Below are 19,469 nucleotides of genomic sequence, written 5' to 3' on the forward strand. Positions count from 1 at the left end.
GAGGAAAGTCGTCGGTTGCTCCGGCAGCCGACGATTATTCACGCGCGGCTTGCAAAACGCGCGGCGGCGGGCGTCCAACTCGAGTTTCCAAAAGGAGCGAGAATTGAGAAATAAACGACGAATGGACAAAGAGTCGCGGGGCGTCGTCGAGCCTCTCGCGGCCGGCCGCTGCGCTGACTCGGCTACCTCGCTCGCCCGCCGGGGGTATCGGCGAAGGGCAGCCTGGAAGCCGCGGGCCGAAGGGCCGGAAGCGCGACTCGGCGGGACGATTCCGGGATATTCGGGGAGGGGTAAATTCGGGGAGTCCGGGGCGCGGGGGCGCTTTCGAAAATAGGCGTAATCCAGGGCGCCACAGGGCTCGGCGTTCCCGGAGTATTTAAAGGCCTCGCGAGAGCCGTGCTGCCGCGCGTCGTTTATCTGCCGTCCACATAGTTGGCGGTGCGTCTAGCCAGCTGTGCGGCAATTACGCGTGCCGAGCGCAAACAGCGCGGGCGCTCGTGCTGCGCACATGCGATCTTTTCCTCCGACGATCGATCGATACGATTATCGTTATCTCTCTGTGCCTCTCGCTCGTTCTCGCCAAACGTACATGCCCATCCGCGTGAATTAATCGCGCGCAAGCCAACGTTGACTCATCAAAATACATTAAATCATCGCGTTGCCCCCGACGAGTGTGTGTACCTCTTATCGATTTATCGACTAGAAAGCCTTGAGTGGTAGCCGCACGCTGGGTACAGCGACATCTCGCAACACCTCGGTCCCGAGCGGACTCGTTAACAACAACGACCAGCCGACGTTGGCGATCTTTCTCGTCTTTCGCTCGTGTCCCGGCAACCGGTGTCGCGAATCGGCGCCGGTACGCGGGACGTCCCGCAGGCCCGTCCGCCATTGCCGCTCGCGCGGGCTCGCGAGGGCTCGCGAGCACGTGGCCGCGGCGGATAAGGCTTATCTCGCGTGTGTGCAATCGGCGGAGCGACGGACCGGCCGCTCGACGCGCTTCCTCGCCCCCTCGGCAGCCAGCCGCGCTTTCCCTTTTCCCGCGTGCCTCGCGATTGCGCAACCGCCTGGCATTGACGCTCGAGTAACTCGCGCGTAAGCACTATTTATACTCGGCGAGCGGCCAGGACTGCGAATCGATCGCCCGCGCGGGATAGCGCGCGAGCAAAAGGGGGATCTCGCCGAAAGAAAGAAAGAAAAAAGGAAGAAACGAGCGCGCGCCGCTTACTCGCGAGGCGCTGCGACGCCGCGCGGCGTTATTTTCGGAAGAGCGCCTTGAGCAGCGCGAGAGCGAGCGCCGCTTCTAGGTCAATGGCGCCGCGCACTCGCAGCGCCGGTGACGCAACTCGCCTTCATCCTTCGGCTCCGCGAACGCGACGGCTCGCGCTGGGAGAGAGAGAAAATAATCAAAGGCAGCCGAGTGTGCGTTCAATACAAATGCCGTTTATTTCGATAGATACAGTAACTACAAAGTAAGGCTGTTGACAAGCGCACTTCGATGATTCCGGTGACGAACAACGGAACGAGCTTGTCGCCAAAGTTTCATCGCTCGTCGTTCATCAAACGTGGCCAAGTACAATTATCGTTCTTTTCATGCAAAACACACGGTGCGTTGCGTCTGTCGCCTCATGCTCTCCCTCTCTCTCTCTCTCTCTCTCTCATTCTCTCTCGATCGCGAGTCACTTCGCGATCCAAAATGGCAAGCTTCCATGGCATTCCGTCGTTGGGAATTGCGCAGCGCCACGACGAACAGACAAGACGCCGACGAAATCCTTTCTTCTTCCCATTCATACCAGGTGCGCAAACAATCAACGACTCGCAACGTCGCTCCTTACATATATTATATTATATATATTACTCGGCTGTTACGTTCGTCAAGCTCGCTTAAGCATAACTCACACTTTCATGAGAGAAATAAATAATAAAAACGCGACGAACAGTCGCGTAAGAAAGTCATATTTATACAGAATACATTTGTACAAAATCTTATAGATGCCTGCTGTCCGTCTCAATTTGTTCGTTACGCGCGTTCATAGTGCTTCTTGTTTCAAATTCGTTGTCGTGATTACTTCGCCTTTGTACGTTAAAATATATTTACATGTATGTGTGTGTGGAAAAACATTTTATTGTAGCTTCTGTGGCTTTCTCTAGATGTTTAATTGCACAAAAATCGCGTCACGAAAAATATCTAATTGTTGTAAAAAACACTCGTTATCACAACTCCAAAGACCACTGTTCACAACGCAAAGACATATCAACATTTTTTTTGATAAATGAAAAAACTTATTTTCTGTACCTAAATATAGCATACATAAATTATCTAAATTTTATAGATTACAATGTTGTATTTAAAAAAAAAAACAATATAAATTTTTCATCTCCGACGCCAAGTGCAGCGATGCACATTGCAAATTGTTATTCCTTAGAAGCAATATTATAATAAAATATAAATAAATGATACTTATCAGATAGCCACTTAATCTTATTGTTCAATAATCAACTAAATTATACAAAGTTGGCGTTTAAATAATAAAAAAATCTCAATATATTTTATATTTTTTACAACGATATTTTCTTTAATACTCAACTTAAAGGTTTTTTCTCTTCTTTTTCTTAATTTTTTTTCTTATATTAAAGAGGATTTCTCCTAGTCTCTACTATTATATATATAGCTTCTTCTTTCGCTAATCCGTGCAATATAAAGTACTTCTGATATTTATAAATATTTAACAAAAATATATAATAAGACATTATGTACAATAGACAGAGAAATATACGTAAAAAATTAGGATACACCGTTATAGTTTCTAATTCAACTTCTAATCGGACGGTGTGTTCAATAAAAGTATGTGTACATGAGTTTGCATATAAAGCTCGTGCCATTAAATAAGTGTTGTTTTTCTCTCTAAGCTTCTCTTTGTTTCTAGATCATCTTTTTTCATTCTCTAGCTGAATGCAAGGGAAGAAAAAGATTCCATCTGTCATCTACTTGATTTTAGTTTTTGTTCTGGTACGTTGCTAATTGACGTGTGTAAATACATAAGCTCGTTTATAGCGCGTTAGTCTTTTCGTTCTCAATAATTGGCTCGACTTCTGTTACGTAGGATTTGAATCAAAGTCAATGTATGATCTTTTGACAAACGCGTCGACGAGTTCCTTCGAAGTTCTTTGTCGTTGTAAAAGTCGGTCACTTATCGATTTTAAATAACAGTTTAACTTTTTTAAAAAAATTATATTTATTTTTTTTTTTCTTATAAAACTGTACAATGTTTTATGAACTTTGTAACAAGAATCAATCTAACACGTGCACGGACGAATTAGTGAGAAAAATGGAGAAATAGAAAAATATGACATTCGAATGGAAGTGGGAACTCGTCAATAGTGTCAATTCTAATGACTAGCTTAACATATTATGCGTACATGCATTATATTGTTACATTGATTATTCAAAAACTTGTTAGTATTATGAATTTAGCATACGAAAACAACTTTTGTATTGAAAGTGTATCGGCTTCTCCGAGATTGAAAAAAGACAACCTGCTTCTTGATTTATCTTATATCTAAATTTAACTTTCGTCATAAACTGATACAAAAGTCGCGATTTGTACATAATTTTGTGATTTCTTACGCAACAACATTGAGATTGAAACTATTTTTATCTGGATACAATCAATGACAGATTGTACAGCGATTACCTTAAAGTTTCTTTCATGCTCTCATTTTCAAAGTCTTATGAATTTTATTCACTATGTCTATAGAGAAACTGAGCACGATTGACCATACACGAATATTTTACACAGTAGGTTATCGCTGGTAAAACATAAAGCAAAATATTGTTACAGAAGTGTGATGTGAACAAATTGTGTGAATACTTATAAAAAATCTCATTGTCTATTTTTCAATTGATAACGAATAATTTATACAATTTCCGTGACGCATTGATTATAGCAAACGTATAAAAGATCTTTTAATGAATAATCCAAGAGACAAAGTAGGCTAATCATGTCGTATTATTGAATTAAAAGTAACGCAGTACATTCAGCCAATTCACAATTGATTCACATCAGTATGTCTTTAGAAACTTAACGAATTATCATCAACTGATGCACATTCGTACAATTAGGAGCGTCGAAAATTGATGACGAAATCAAGGTCTGCATTTAAAAGGTTAGATTTTCGAAATCAGTTGTAATTCATCTCCAAAGCTAATTAAATAAATAAATCATTCAAGTAAACTATCAACTACATAGTTTTAAAGATGAATTGTAACCACTTCGACAAAGTAATCAGAGTCGGTATAAGTAAGGTTCATATAATCTAGCACCAGTATATTTTGATTCACTTGGAATACCACATAATACCATTTAAACTTCTCGCGATCATCATAATTGTATGTAATTTTTTCAAGATTGAAGTATTTACGAATCAGAATTTCATTTTAATGCTTCCAAAATATTAACAATAGAACAGTGTTTAATTCAATTGATAATTAATTTTTCTTAATAATGATTTTAAATGTTACTTATTTTAAAAAATCATTTACAATCATGATGTTAAGGTATAATTATTACTACACACTCTTAACGCGTTAGTGCTACATTTTGTACAAAGTCGAAAAATTATTATATACATTGCATTCCCATGACAAGAACTGTCAACTCGATAACCATATTAAAAATACGCTTTTTACAATATTCTTCTAAACATTCATATAATAGACACTCATGAACAAAATGAAACAGCTCTTATCACGGAAACATGTTGTAACAGAAATTAAAGTTGCCAACCAAACCTTATTAGAATCCTAGGTAGAAAATAGAGAAAAAAAAAAAGAAAAAATAATAATCCGACGTTCGTTAAAAGTATTAGAGATTAACACGAATCTGCTGATTCACCCAAAATGTTTACAAGGTGTCTTAGAAAGACGAGTCTTCTGGCTAGCAACTCTAGTACACACAATGACAAGGAGAAAAGTCGAAAAGTGCCCAGCTTCTCAAGCTCATTAATTCAAAGGAAGCATTAGTGTACTGCTCGAGGTACGACCGCTACCTTACTGTATTGTTCTTCGGTCGAACTGCTCTGCGCGGCAAATCGACTGGCTGGCACTGGCTTTTGCTGTTCAGGTAACGTCACATAACCCGACGTCGTTTTCGTCAGTTGCTGTGGCTGCGCGTACTCCGACGGAGATTTTGCCGAGTCGTTTGGCGGCTGCCAGCAAACCGTGAACGTTGACGCTGGTAAGCTGGACGTACTCGACAGCGTGTCATCATTCATTTCAAGATCCAGTGATGGATACAAACTATATTTAAAAAAGATCATCAGTTTACCCTCGCACTTTTAATTTCATCGAGTCGTATAAATCAAAGAACTTACCAAGTCTGTTCGTTATCAGTTTCATCAGCAGAAGAGGATGTCTCGAATTCCGGATGCAACATGGGCATCGCCAATTGAGAAACATCGTTGTTCTTGGTATCGAGCAGCAAGCCAACTGCCGTGTAGCCCGCGTTCGACTTTGTTTCCATCAGCTTGGTTGTTGAAGCACTTGGCAGAATATTAGCTGTAGGCTTGCTTGCGACGAGTTCGGGAATAGCTCCGACCGTCACGTAGGGTTTCGTGTCGGACATCTGATTAGGACTAAGTTTACTGGCGAGATCCTCGGCAAGGGTAGTCTGAACGAAAAAGTTAGGCGTTGGCTGTGCTTTCTGCCTCGCGTCAAATGGAGACTTCTTCGACTCGAGCATTGCTGCTTGAACATACGGCCTCGAAAGCTTCTCCGGTTCTAGATGCTTATTCGTTGTGTCGAACTTTAAATCGTCGAAGACTTGTAAAGAGTCCAAGGCGCGTTTGGTGAGTTGATCTTTCGGTGTTTGCTTGAGCAAATCAATGCTCACGTAAGGGTTTTTTTTACTTTCTAGCTCAGTCTTTGTCAGAGTGTTGCACGTTTTTTCCTCAGACTTGCAACGCAGAGATGACTTCGAGGGTAAACCAACTACACTGTAGCTACCTACGACTGAAGTTTTGCTAGGAACTGGACTCGAGTTGCACGACATCTCCTCGGATGAAGGCATGCTTATATAACCTACAACCATCAAAATTCATTACGATACAGCTCGTGCTAACTCTATCTCTAAATTTCACAATTTTTTACATACCCGTCGACGACCAGGTTTGCGGTGAAGCATTGTATCCTAAATTATCGCTTAGATTAGGCGTAGACCTAGCTAGAGAAAGCGAATCTGCGACTTGGGTTGATGGCATAACGAGGTCACTGGAACCTTTAGCCACTTTCACGTATGGATCCCATCTGGTAGTCGTATCGGAACTGAACTTTGATCCAGCTACGTTTCGTTGACGTAGACTCGACGATTCCCAAGCAGGCGAGGAAGTTGAATTTGTTGTGGCATCAATTATCAGCTTATCGTTTGAGGTAGTTGGGTCGACGTCAACGGCACCACTGTCATTTGACACTTGCGATTCGGAAGTGAGTGAAGAGGTCACGGAATCTTGACCCGTTGAGCACCCACTTGAGTCCGCTGATGGCTGTCGTATGTGTTGGTCACCTCCCTTTTGCAGAAGTTTCTGCTGTAAAATTATTTAAATCATCCATTTTATTTGTTTCCTTTGAAAACTATATTATTTGAATACAGATCGATAAACTTACCATATTTGGAGCTAAACCTGGTGGAAGCTTAACTTCGACGTCTTGCATAGCTTTGCATTTGACCCATACCCTGAAGAGAACATGTAATTATTTATTTTAAACTCGAAATGAAATAAATAATAATACGTAATTTGTATGCTGAACTTATCTCACCTTTTGGATGAATAAGCAACGCAAAAGACAAATGCAATACCGCATATGCTGCCGATAACCCAAATAACAACCCAAACACGGTAAGAGGGGCCTGAAAATAATAGAAATAATTATTATGAATTTCATTGATAAATATTCATACAAACGCAACGTGAATACAAAGAGCAATAAGTCTCACCGTTGCTGAAGCAGTTTCCTTCGCCAGCGTCAGACCAATTACCATACAGATGTTCGCCGTGCGGCGCAATGTTGACAGCTCTGACTTGAAACTTGTAGAGCTTCTCTCTGCCGACAGTTTTGCAATCGGGTATTCCAATCGAAGCCTCTGCAAAAGCAAATATTCAAATTAGTTTCACTCTCTCTTTTTTCACTCACCCCCTCTCCCTCCCTCCCTCCCTCTCTCTCTCTCTCTCTCTCTCTCTCTCTCTCTCTCTCTCTCTCTCTCTCTCTCTCTCTCTCTCTCTCTCTCTCTCTCTCTCTCTCTCTCTCTCTCTCTCTCTCTCTCTCTCTCTCTCTCTCTCTCTCTCTCTCTCTCTCTCTCTCTCTCTCTCACTTACACTGTTTCTTTCTGAAACACGCAGGCACGTCTTTAGAAAGTACTGACCTTGAGTGGTAGTATTGAGAATTTCGCCGTCGTTGCTCTTGACTTGATAGTAGTTGATAGGCCCAGCGGTACGATGCGGTTTTGGCCAGAGTACTTTGACCTGACTGGAGTTGACGAACCTAACCAGCGGGGGTTGAATCTTGTCGGGCACACCAATATCCGTGAAAACATAAACAGGCGAAGACTTTTCACTGCATCCGACGGTACAAGCGGACACTCTGATGCTGTAATTGTGTGCGGCCACGAGTTGGTCGAGCCCGACCTCGGGCACTTCTTCGACTTTCTTGATCAAGTCATTGTAGTACACCAAATAGTAGCGAAGTACGCCGTTCATAGCTATAGGCGGCTTCCATTTGAGATGTACAGTGCTGTTGGTTATTTGACTGACAACGACATCGCTCGGAGGTTTACTTGGCGGAGATTCGAGCGTTGTATTGTAGAGTGGATCGCTTTGTTGGCCTTCGCCATTCTATTTTGATAAAATATTTTATCATGTCAACACTGATAATACAGAATATTAAAAAAGAAAACTCACCTTGGTAACGACTGATACAGCGATCATGTAGGTGGTGTAAGGTTTCAGACCCTGTACCTCTCCCCTAATGGTATTCAAATCCGCTTTGATCGTGCTATTTTGCATGGGTTCCTTACATTTGGAATTGTAAGGGGATACGATTGGACAGTAGTAAATCCTGAAGCCATCGACGATTCCGATACGATCGGAGCAGTCGAGCTTCCAGCCAACTTCGATGGTCGTCGAGCCGATTCGGTTGATCCATACGGTTTTCATTTTGCCAACCACCTTGTTATGTATGACCGTACAAGATGCCCACATCATGCCACTACTGGCGTACTTGGTATTGGCCGAAATAGCGAACTGATAAACTCTCTTGGGGTCGGGTACGGTAATGTTGTGTACTCGAGAGTGCTTCGGTACATGAATCCACTCGAGATAGCCCTACGAAGAACGTTGTTTATTTTAGTGGCTGATATATTATTCACGGAAGTGAACGCGCTTGATGATTGTGAAGTATTACTACTTACTTGACATTGATAAGGCCGATCACGGTCGTTCTCACACCAGAAGATCGTGTAGTTCGTTATCTCTTTGTCACCGCCGATCGGCGCTTTCCAAGATAACTCGTACAAGCCGTCTTCAAAAGCGATCTTTGTGAACGCTATCGGCTCCTTGGGCACTGTATATGAGAACAAGAACGCGGTTCATCAATTTCACTAGTCACTTGATGTGAGGCGCATGCTTGTGGATGTGTTTTTATTATTCAGTAGTCGCAAAACGTGACGTTATCTCAATCTGATAAATTGCCCGATATTAGGATTAAGTGATAACTTCTCGCAAACACCATGCGATAACATTCAAAGTTTAAATAGCTCGAAACAAACAGCAGAGCGTTTGGCACCGATTTAACGCGAAGACGAATCTCACGTGGGTGTGTGTGTATTTATGGCCATACCAGGCGCGATTCGCTGACGAACACTTACGCGAATTTCGACTAGGCACGTAAATCCTGGCGGGAGAGTCGTGCTGGCCGACGTCGTTGACGGTGACAATGTCGAAGTGGTAACTCTTCTCGTGGGCGAGTCCGCGGAATCTGGCGTAGGTGCGCGTGGTCTCGTTGGGCGCGAGTATGACGCTCTGTCCGTTCTCGACCACTCGCGTGACGTGATATCGGAAGTTGTTGCCGTTCTCGAGCCAGGCCGGTATGGTCTGCCAGTAGAGGTAGATGTCGCGGTTCTGGTTGCTCTCGGTGATCTCGAAGCTGCCCACGTCAGTGCGCGGAGGTCTGCCTGGTACTGTGGCAACGGAGTTCGGGTTATTTAGCGCGCGGTCGCTTAGGACGAGAGAGGGTCTTACCTTGCGCGGGCGTACGGAAAGTCACGTCGCTGTAGTTGCTCCACTTGGTCTCGCCGACGGCCACGGCGCTCTTGACCCACACGCGGATGTCGTAGATAGTGTTGGCGTATTTGAGGCTGGTTAAGTTGTAGTACCTGTTGCTAACGTGGCAGTCATCGGTGATGTTGATTATCTGCAAAGTATCGGGCGATTCGTCAATTGCAAGCCGTAGCCAGCGCCGGCGGCTTGGCGCTCGAGGCGACAATCGAGAGCTGGCCGTGCGAGCGAGCGACCCAATTTCGCGCGCGTCAATTTCCCTTATCTGGCCTTGCTGGCGGCTCTGCTCTTCCACCGAGCGCTCCGCTCGCTAAAACGCGCGTCTACGCAGAAGCCGCTCACTGCAATTGCTTCGCCGGAATCCAGAGCCGCCGCCGTCGCCGCCGCCGCGCCGTGGCGGCTTAATGGGATAATTAAACGGCAATCTTTTTCTCCTCGCGTCTCGCGAACGAGTTAATCTAATATTATCCCGCTTCGCGGGAAGAAGCGGAGAAGAAGGCATTCTTACCTGCCACTCGTCTTGGCTATCCCATTGGTTCTGGTATGCCACTCGGTGATGCATTCCCGGCGGGAAGGTCTGCATCGGGAAGGCTACGTCCCAGTGGAGCAGCACGCTGTCCAGCGTCTTGTTTACCACCGTGAAGTTGGTCGGCTTCGCCGGGATAACTGCAACACACACACACAAGCACACACGCGCAATGGTATAGACGTTGAGTTATCACGCGACAGCCGACTAGTATTGCACACATCGAGCCGAGGCAGTCGGTTTGACAGCGGCCTCGTAATTAATTGCTCGTTAGCGGGCTTCGGTTTTGACGCCGGCGCTGTTTGCAAAGCGAGGCGCTTACTTTTAATTGATAACGCGCGGGAGAGGAAAAACTGCTTTAAAAATGAGCTCTGGTATTTGATCGAAAGAGCAATGTTTGCAGAATCGTCGTTTCGTCGAATATTTACGCTCGCGTGGGAATCCGCAGTATCGATTCGTTTCGCAAACACGCGTTCGGAAGAGAAAATACAGCATAAGTTGGGAGGGGTTAGACGGAAGCTTCGGCGACGTTACGTAAGACAGGGCGAGCAAGCAGAGTCGCGGAGGGATAGAATGTCGGCGCGTACGGGGCCGAGGGAAGGATTAGGCGGGCCGTACCATGGGCGTAGTGGTGGAACTTGAAGGTGCCCGACCAGTTGCCCAGCACGTTGTAGCCGGTGAGGAAGAAGGTGTAGTACTCGTACGGCTGCCGGTAGATGGGGTCGGTGGACGGACCCCAGAAGCAAGAGTTGCGCGGCCTGGCCAGCTTCTTCTTCTTGTCGTCGTCCTTGTGCTCGTCCTTGTCCTTGTCGGTGGGGCAGGGGTAGAGCTTGCGGTTGCCCGCCCGCCCCGGCAGCTTGAACGTGATGGTGTAGTCCGTGTCCACGTAGTTGTGTGGCGGCTCCCACCTGCATGTCATGTTCTGCCAGTTGTTCGACCAGCAGTCGAACACTCGCGGCTCCTGCGGCTTGACTGCAATTCGTTGCCCATTAGGCGCTTACTCGGAAAGTCAAATTGCGCGCGGGATTTCCGCGAAAGCCGGTGGTCGCGTGCGCCTCGTTAGCCGCGACGCCCAATTGATGCTGCGCGAGTCCCCCCGACACCGCTGTCCTTCGATCGATTCGCCGAGTCGACGGCGCGCTCGATCGCCGTCCGCCTCTCCGACGACAGCGTCGCCGCCTCGGTCTCTGCGCGCCGGGCAGAGAGTTGGGCGACGCGCGTTATTCCCGAGCGACAATCAGCGAGAAACGTGCCCGCGGGCACTTGGCTCGTGACGAATGATCGCTTCGAGCGATCGATCGAGTCACCGCGACCGAGCTGCTTCCTCACTGTCGGGCAGATAAGGCAGGCGCTTCGCCGTCGCTTCGACGCGCGTCTTCGAAATAAACAAGCCGGCCGCGTCGGCGTAGCCGGGTTTTCGCGGCGCAGTTCGACTCGCAAATCGAAGTGCCGGCTCTATTCCCGGTAGGCGCAACGCGGAACGTTCGCGGAAGCGGACGCTCGATAAGCGATCTGCTGACTGATCGCGGCCAGGCGACTGAAAAAATAACAAAGTGGAAAAGAAAGAAAGAAATTGCTTGTCGTCGCGACGGCGACGGCGGCGATCGCGACCACGACGACGACGACGACGACGACAACGACGACGACGACGACAAAGAGGCGCGCAAATGAAAAGGAGCTTCCCGCGAATCGACAACGTCGGCGCGCCGCGCGCATTCGCGGATGCGGCGAAATATGAGGTGACCGCGGGCATCGCACTCACATCCGACGACGACCTTGTTGAGGCAGACGGCCTCGTGGTCCTTGTCGTGCAGGCTGCGGTCGAGCTTGAGCTTGCAGTAGTACATGGCGTTCTCGGGCGCCGGCCGTGCGATGTACAGCTGCACGGCCGTGGCGTTGATCACGCTCACGTACTCGGGCTCGATCTCGCGCGGCCCCTTGAAGAACACCAGGCTGGACGAGTTCACCCCCGGGTACGTGTCGGCCGCCGTCTCGCTCAGAATGCACTGAATGTGCAGCGGGTTCCCGTGCTCCAGCACAATGTCGCCGGCCGGCCAGGTTCCTGCAACACAGCGCAAAGCCTCCCTCGGTTAGTTCGCGTCTGCCAACGAGAGTTTCCCCCCCGAGATTGCCGTCCCCCTCCGCGCGCCCGAGGACGTCTGCTCGCGCGCCGCGTTTATCTCGCCGCGCGCAGCTATCGCAGCCTTATCGTAGCTTCGCTGTTGTTTTTTTTCTCTTTTTTCACGTTTTCTTTTCCGCGCGCGCTCGTCGATTTGTCGCTGCCGGCCCGAGCGAGCGGCCACTTCGATTTGCTCGCCGTCGGAGAAACGGAAAAATCGAATTAGCTTTTATTCATGAGGCGCGTTATTATGCAAATGCGTTCCGCGGAAAGTGATCGAGAGGAGACTCATTTTCCGGGAACGCGCCGCGGGTTTCATGCGCGACATTGTTGAAGTTGAAGAAGAGAAAAAAAAAAGAGAGACGAAGTTTTTGAAAAGCGCGCGCTCGTAATTCGACGGCTATCGACGCGAAAATAAAGAGTGAAAGAGAAGAGTTACGCAAAGACGAAGGAGAAGGCAGCTCTATCTCTTTCTCTCTCTCCAGCGGGATGCATTATTTAATAGCCGCGGCTTCCGCGAAGGCCAATAGGCTGCGCATAGGTGTAGCGCGATAGGAAAGCGACGTGGCGCGTCGAGCGCGCAGTCCCAGTGCCGAATTCCAGCGTCGCGGCATGTTTTATTTATTTATAAGCCTTTTCCCGGAGAGTCGTGTGCTTCTTCTTCTTCTTTTTCATTTTTTTCTTTCCTCCTCCTTTTCTCCCCGGCTCTCGGCGGTTTCGCGCGCGATGTATATCGCGAGCCGATCGAAGCCAGATGGCGATCGCGAGAGGAGATGCACGGCGCGCTCTTGTGTTCGTTGTTTCTCTTTAATTTTATGTTTTTTTTTCTTTTTCACTCCGCACGACGACGACGACGACGACAAGAGGGAGAGCTGCTCTGCGGCGAGCGACCCTCGTTTTCTTTAACGACGCGCGCAGCTAACTTTATGGCCCCGCGCTTTATCCCCCCCCCCCCCCCAACCCAATCGCTCCATTCCTTCTTTTTACTTAAAATATTCCTTTCCGAGATTCCGCGGCGATACCTTCGCGGAATCCATCCGTTTATCGACCTCCCTCTTCCCCCCGCCTGCCCGCGTTCACGGCGATTTCCCGAACGATCGGCCGTGCGTTTTCCGTCGTTTGCGTTTACTGCTCGACTCCTCCGCGCATTTGACACGTAGCACGCGAACGCTGGCTCGCGCGATAGCCCATTAAAGTTTGCGGTAACGATCGGAGCTTTATTATTGGATTTCCGGCGGCCGGCTTGGCCGACGTGCGGCGCTCGCTCCGGGCAACCGACTTACGTCCAGGGGTCTGGATGCCACGGGCACACTGAGCGGCGGCGGCGTCGACGAGGACGATGAGCAGCAGCAGCAACAGCAGCAGCAGCATTGGCGGCGGGGTACCGCCGGCCAGCGGAGGCAGCCTTCTCCGCCGCCTCGACTCCATGTCGTCCAACAGCTCAGCGCACGTCCGGCGTTGCATCGCCACTGCGATCGCGCGGCTTCTTCGTCTCCTTTTTCCCGTCACTGCAACACATACACGCGCGCGCGCGCGCGTTAATCACACGTCCAGTGTGCGGCAGCGGCCCTTCCGCGGCCACTCGCTCGGGAAAGCGTCCTTTTGTTTTCCTCTGCCGATTGCCCCCCCCCCCCCTCCCGCCGGCTTTCTCTCTCTCGGCCGGTTTTATTAAATCGGCCTCACCACGCGCTTTTTTGCTCGCGCTGATTGACCGACGCGAGTGGAACGCGCGTCTCTCTCTCTCTCTTTCTGCTCGACCGTCGCTCGAATGTCTATCGCGCGCGCACGCGAGAAAATCGATGGGGACTGCTCGGCTTCGTGCACGCTCTCTCTCTCGTGCTTGTCGCGCAGCTAAACAATGAGGATTATTGTGCATTCGAGCGAGGCGCGACTTGCCGGGGACGCACAGACGAGGCCTTGTGTCCGTGGCGTCGTCGCGCGCGAGAATTTCCCTGGCGCGAGCGATACGCCGAGCGATGATAATCCCGAGGAAAAGAAAGAGGGAGCCGAGGCTGCTGCACGAGGAGGGACGGTCAGCCGCGGGTGATCTCTGTCTTTCTCTCTTTCGCTCTCTCCACGAGTGAATTCGAAAAACTCGTTGCGGGTCTAATGACTGCGGAGCGGCGGGCAAGGAGAGAGGGAAAAAACACGAGAGAGAGAGAGAGAGAGAAAGAGAGAAAAGGCTGGCGCGCGCGCGCTCGCAGCTGCGTCCATAAATCCGAGCCCGAATGTGAATCGAATGGGCCCGCGGTCGCAGGTTGCCTCGTCGGGCCGCAAACCAGTTTTCCCGGGGAAGCGGGGCGGCCCCGCGCGCGCCGAGTGGGCGTCACGTGCCGCGCGCTCGGGCCCGCTCGGCGGAATAACAACGGCCTCATTAGACGCTCGCGGCGGCGGCGGCGGCGGCGGCGGCGGCGGCGGCGGCGGCGACGGTTCGGATCGGCAAGTGCGCGCGCGAGAGCGACCGTCGTCGTCGTCGCCGATACGCGCCCGCCGTCGTGTACTCGGGTGATCGCCTCCTCCTCTTCCCCCCGTCGCGGAAAATTTTCATCCGCGCGCTCGGGCGGCGGCCGACGCGAGAGAAAGGAGAGACGCTCTCCGCGCGGCGCGGTAGCGTTTTAGGTGGCGATTCCGGGAAGGCGGCGCTGCCGCGAGCGCCGAGAGAGATAGACAAGGACGGGGCTAGCCGCTGGCCCCACTTCACGGAACCTATACCTAGCCAGGGGTCTTCTTGGAATCTCCCTCTCGCTCCATTTCGCTCTCGCTCTCTCTCTCTCGCTTTTCGCAGCAACCCCCCCCCCCCCCCGGCGCGGAATTTAAATACCACGGCGCGCCAGGACTTTCGTATGAGCGCGTACGGACGGCACGGCCCTTAATTGCCGTTGGAAAGCCTTTTCGGCGTAGATAAATACCAAGCTGACGAGGGCCGCTCGTGGGCCCCGACCTTCCCCCTCCCCCCTTTCTTGCCTTATCCCGACTTTTTATCTCTTGCTTTTCTCGTCTTTCCTTTCTCTCTCTCTCTCTCTTTCTCGGCGCGACACGACACCGCGGCGCTCGGCCCGACAGTTTTATCTCCGAGACCTCTCGAACCCCTGGAATTCCGTACACGCATAGTCCATTTACTCGCCACTTTTCCCCGGATCGTTTTTGTTTTTTCTTTTACCGTCGACCAAAACGAACGACATCTTCGGCCACGATAAGCGCTCGGGAAGAGCCACGAAAACAAAGCGGCGGTCCTAGGCACGTAACGCCGGAGAGAGCGAGTCGCGCCGGCGGCGTACACGATCAACCGTTACGAGGACAAAAACGCTCGCTCGTTGCGTTCTCGAATCTCCGCGATGCAAATGAACGAGAGAGAGAGAGAGAGAGAGAGAGAGAGAGAGAGAGAGAGAGAGAGAGAGAGAGAGAGGGAGACGTGCGTGGCTCGCTAAATAGATACGGCGAGCGCGCAGGCGCGGAAAGGGCAGCGGCCCTGGGAAAAACCGGACGCTCGCGAGCGTCCGAGCCCGAGAGAAAGAAGATGCATCGCGCTGCTGCCGCAGCCGCCGCGGGGAACGTACGGCCGAATTGCGCGCGATCGATCGCTAATCAACCGGCGGCGACGTAGGCGAGACGCTAATCGACTCGCGCGATTTCGGGCCCGGCTCTCTCGCGCGCGTGAGAGCGCATAAATCAATCGGCGTGCGTGCGCGCCAGATCGCACCTGCCTCCTCCGCCGTGCCACGCACAAAGCCCTGCTACCGTGCATTCACGCGGATCCTGCTTCTCTCTCTCTGTCGATGCATTGTCGCCCGCGCGTCGTTCCTCCCCTAAACGAGACAAATTTTCTACCCCGGATCCCACGTGCCGAACAAAGCCTAGTGGGCGTCCGGGGCGAGAGATGGAAAACGCGTGCTTGGCGCGGCTCCCACGACGAGAGGTGGGGTCCGCCCGCGTCTCCGTGCTGACGAAGGAAAGCTACTGCGTTATCGGCGACGCTCGTTTAGGCGCCCGCTGCGACGATCGCTTCGCCGAATTGCGGACTCGCTCCTCGATGACTCGCCCGGAAAAGCCAACAGGAATTTTCGGACGTGACGCCCCGGTAAACTTGGCAGATTATCAAGCTGCGGAGACGGGCATTGGATACCCGAAAATAGCGAGGCCGATCCAGCGCCGCTCGCTCTCGATCTTCGTCCGTGGCGCTCGCGCTCAGCTTTATTTTTCTCTCGCGCGATGCCATCTCCCAACTGGTATCCCGACCGAGCGCGACACCGTTATTACGAGGTCCGCTCCTATCTCGCGCGCGCATCAAGCATTCAATAATCCGTTAATACAATCTCCGTCGAAAACTCTCCTTCCTTACCTGCCGCTCTCGGGGCGTTTGCTAAGCGCGAGATTACTCGCGGAAGCGAACACGCGTAACAAGATGTACGTGGTCTCGTCCCAATGATTACAAAGGGTCAACAACTGTACCGAGTAGGGCACGCGCGAGCGAGCGAACGAGAGTGCGAGTGTGCATACTTACTTACTCGCTGTTTTTCGCCTTATCGATTAGTCACGTCGGTCTACCACTCGCCGCCGCTGCTGCTGCTGCCGACCCGTTCTGCTTCTTTATGTTTTCGCTGATTGCGGATGGAAGCCCCCGATATAACTCATTGTCTTCGGTGGGACGACACGCTAATAAATAACGAAAACAAGCATCGGCAGCAACAGCGCCCGCGAGAGAGCCAGCGAGCGGACAAGGAGCAGAGCTCTCGGCATTCCAGCGGCGCTCGCGCGGACGGACAAAAAACGTGCCGTGTTGCTCTTCGGCCGCGGAGACAAGAGAGACGGACGGATAGGGCGCAGCGGGCATGTAAATCGTCGGCTAGTCGACGCGTAAAAAACAAACTCACCCTGGATAACTGCGACGGCGAATCCATCCGCCTAGACATGTCTGTTGTTCGGAGTAAGAATGCGCCTACGCACTCACGCACACACCACACACATGCGCGCCAAAGACCAAGAGAGAGGAGGAAAACAAGCGATGGCTCCTCTCACTCACGCGTAACACACAGACACTATGCCGAGATATAATGCTGAAACAAGTGGTGCAACTTTAACCTGCGACGAGCAGGGCCGCAACGGAAAGCTGCACGTTATCTTTGCCGTCGCCGCGACGACGGTGTTCGAGGTTAGATACACTTGTGCACACGACGCAACAGCACACAGCAGCGATGTCGCTCGCTCGCACTCCTGGACTATACTGTTTTCGGAGAAACGCTCGCTCGCTCTCTGTTCCAGGCCTCGAGCCAACACACGCACACCACACACGCGCGCGCGCGCTCCACTGCTTTGCTTTCTTGGTACAAGAAAGAGAGAGAGAGAGAGAGAGAGAGAAAGAGAGAAAGAACGCGCGCGAGAGAGCTGCGCGAGCGTCTGCGATCAATCCCCACTACTGCCAACCAAGCGACTCAACTTGTTTATCTTCTCTATTCAATTCCACCCAGATTTTCACGTCTACATTTGAGAATCCAATACAACGTTGATCGAACTTCTTCAAGAGCTTGTCGAAAGTTTCGAAAACGCGATTCTCGATGCTTAGCAATCCTGCGAGTATTTTTTCAGCCTGGATTTGGCCGAGTGGCCGCACATACTTGACGTCACACAACACACACACTAGACCGCAGCAAAGCAGCACGAGAGGTGGCGGCAGCAGCAGCAGCACCAGCAGCAGTAAGCGAGCGACCGTTCTTCCGAGAAAACCGAATGACGGACAGCTTGTGTATATGCACTCACGAACACATGCACAAAGAAGCGTACGTGAGACTCAAGAGAGAAAGAGAGCGAGCGAGCGAGAGATGAGATGTTTTGTGTGGATGCGAGCGGCTCACCTACACATAAGCGAAGCTCGCTCTGCCATAAATGTCTTTTATAGTTTTATGGTTGGTAATAAAAACAGCTCTTTTTATTTGTGCACCAAGCGAAAGAAAAATGGGGAGAGGATGTATAGGGATCAGAGCAAGGTAGATGCGCCGTTTTATCAACCGTGTGCATTCTTTTACTCCTCACCAAAATTTAAACCTAGTTTTTTTTATTTTTTTGTAGATTTTTTTGTAGATCACGACCAATGTTATCTTCAAATCACACATTATGGTGATCTATGAGAAATCAAAAAATAACAGCAATAAAAATGACTCGGCTGTACACAAGATAATTAATATTTTAATCCTATTGCAACGACATATTTTAAATCAATAAGAACAAATGTGTTAACGTATATACATATATATTTTATTAATTATTTGCATTATAGCGCCTCCGTTAGAAATGACGAATTTATGTTAAAGATGTCGCTACACGGCAGCACAACTCGAAATTTGGCGCGTAATATACCACTTGCCAGCTACCAGCCAGCTATCGCTTACCGGCTACAAAGTAAATAGTTTATCTACGAAAGTCTGTAAATTGTCTTGACTTGAAAAACAAATCGCATAATTAAACAAGTTATTTACCAATATCGATAGTAGTAACATTCAAAAGCAATAGTATAACAACATGTGGAACAATTTTGACAGTTCGACAAATGAAGGCGGTTTTATGGATACCACCATCAGCGAGGGAGCTGGAGGTGATGACAAGGGAAACCTCAAACGAGGGCAGAATTGTGTTCCTGTAATGATTGCACATGTTCGCAAACACGGCGAGGAATTGAACATTTGGGGAAACCCTGTGAAAATCATTACTTTAGTTGTCATTGTCAATAAGATTGAATCTACCAGTACCAAAATTAGCTTTGAATTTCAGGATGAAACAGGTCAGTACATTATTAATTGCCATTGCACAAGTGATGCAACAATTGACTTCTATAGATATGAGACCTGATCTATCATAATATTGATTTTACAGGTACCTTAAAAGGGTTGAAATGGTTGGAGGGTGATAACGTTGAATATGATTGTCCTGTTAAACCTAGAAGCTATTGCAGAGTTCATGGTTTAATACGTGACCAAGCTGGGGAGCCCTATGTCCTTGTTATTCATATTCAGCCTATGCAACATTTGAATGAACTGTTAGTACATCTTGCTGAAGTGACACTGATAACACTCCAAGGCGAAAGCAGTCAAAATACGCCAGTACAGAATTCAGTCGCAATTGACAATGGAAACTCTGGTTTAAATCCCCATCAGCAAATGGTATTGGATATTATTCAAAATGGTGATCCAGAGTATGGAGCTGAAAGAAATGCCATCAAGAAACAAGTACCTCCAATCGTTGCACCAAAAGTCGATGAAATCTTGGATTTCTTATCTTCTGAGGGACATATTTACACAACAAAAACGGATGATTTTTTTAAAGCTATTTGAGTTCTGTTATTAAATTATTCTATTTGTATTAAATATTTTAATTTATATCTATGTTAGAATAAGTTGAAAAATGTAAAAAGATCTTTTTCTGACATTTTATTAACACTGTCAGTTGAAATCTTAATAGTTGTCTATTGAAAATTGAAATTTGTACATTTTCTAAAAAAACTAATATACA

General features: G+C 49.2%; 2 protein-coding genes across 3 annotated transcripts; one reads left to right on the forward strand and one right to left on the reverse strand.

Moving 5' to 3' along the window:
* Positions 1–1,394: 1,394 nt before the first annotated feature.
* LOC131673603 (cytokine receptor) lies at positions 1,395–17,583 on the reverse strand. Of its 2 annotated transcripts, none has more exons than XM_058951711.1 (16): positions 17,404–17,583; positions 13,253–13,477; positions 11,613–11,912; positions 10,469–10,822; positions 9,833–9,990; positions 9,289–9,460; positions 8,916–9,227; positions 8,460–8,611; positions 7,951–8,373; positions 7,416–7,884; positions 6,990–7,136; positions 6,812–6,902; positions 6,659–6,728; positions 6,150–6,579; positions 5,371–6,076; positions 1,395–5,296 (listed from the first exon to the last, which is right to left on the reverse strand). In XM_058951711.1, coding segments are annotated over exons 1-16 (4,290 nt in total). In that variant the 5' UTR covers positions 17,405–17,583; the 3' UTR covers positions 1,395–5,016. The 2 variants fall into 2 exon arrangements, with proteins under 2 accessions (XP_058807694.1, XP_058807695.1); XM_058951712.1 differs by lacking the exon at positions 17,404–17,583 and adding an exon at positions 16,841–17,389.
* Positions 17,584–17,847: 264 nt separating this feature from the next.
* LOC131673610 (replication protein A 32 kDa subunit-like) lies at positions 17,848–19,443 on the forward strand. The gene is made up of 3 exons (XM_058951724.1): positions 17,848–17,950; positions 18,033–18,741; positions 18,834–19,443. Exons 2-3 carry the CDS (start codon positions 18,483–18,485, stop codon positions 19,289–19,291), a joined length of 717 nt encoding a protein of 238 aa, XP_058807707.1. The 5' UTR covers positions 17,848–17,950; positions 18,033–18,482; the 3' UTR covers positions 19,292–19,443.
* Positions 19,444–19,469: the final 26 nt, after the last annotated feature.

The sequence above is a fragment of the Phymastichus coffea genome, unplaced genomic scaffold, assembly GCF_024137745.1.
Source record: "Phymastichus coffea isolate CEN01 unplaced genomic scaffold, Cenicafe_Pcof_1.1 PCOF00186, whole genome shotgun sequence".
In the NCBI taxonomy this organism is placed as follows: domain Eukaryota; kingdom Metazoa; phylum Arthropoda; class Insecta; order Hymenoptera; family Eulophidae; genus Phymastichus; species Phymastichus coffea.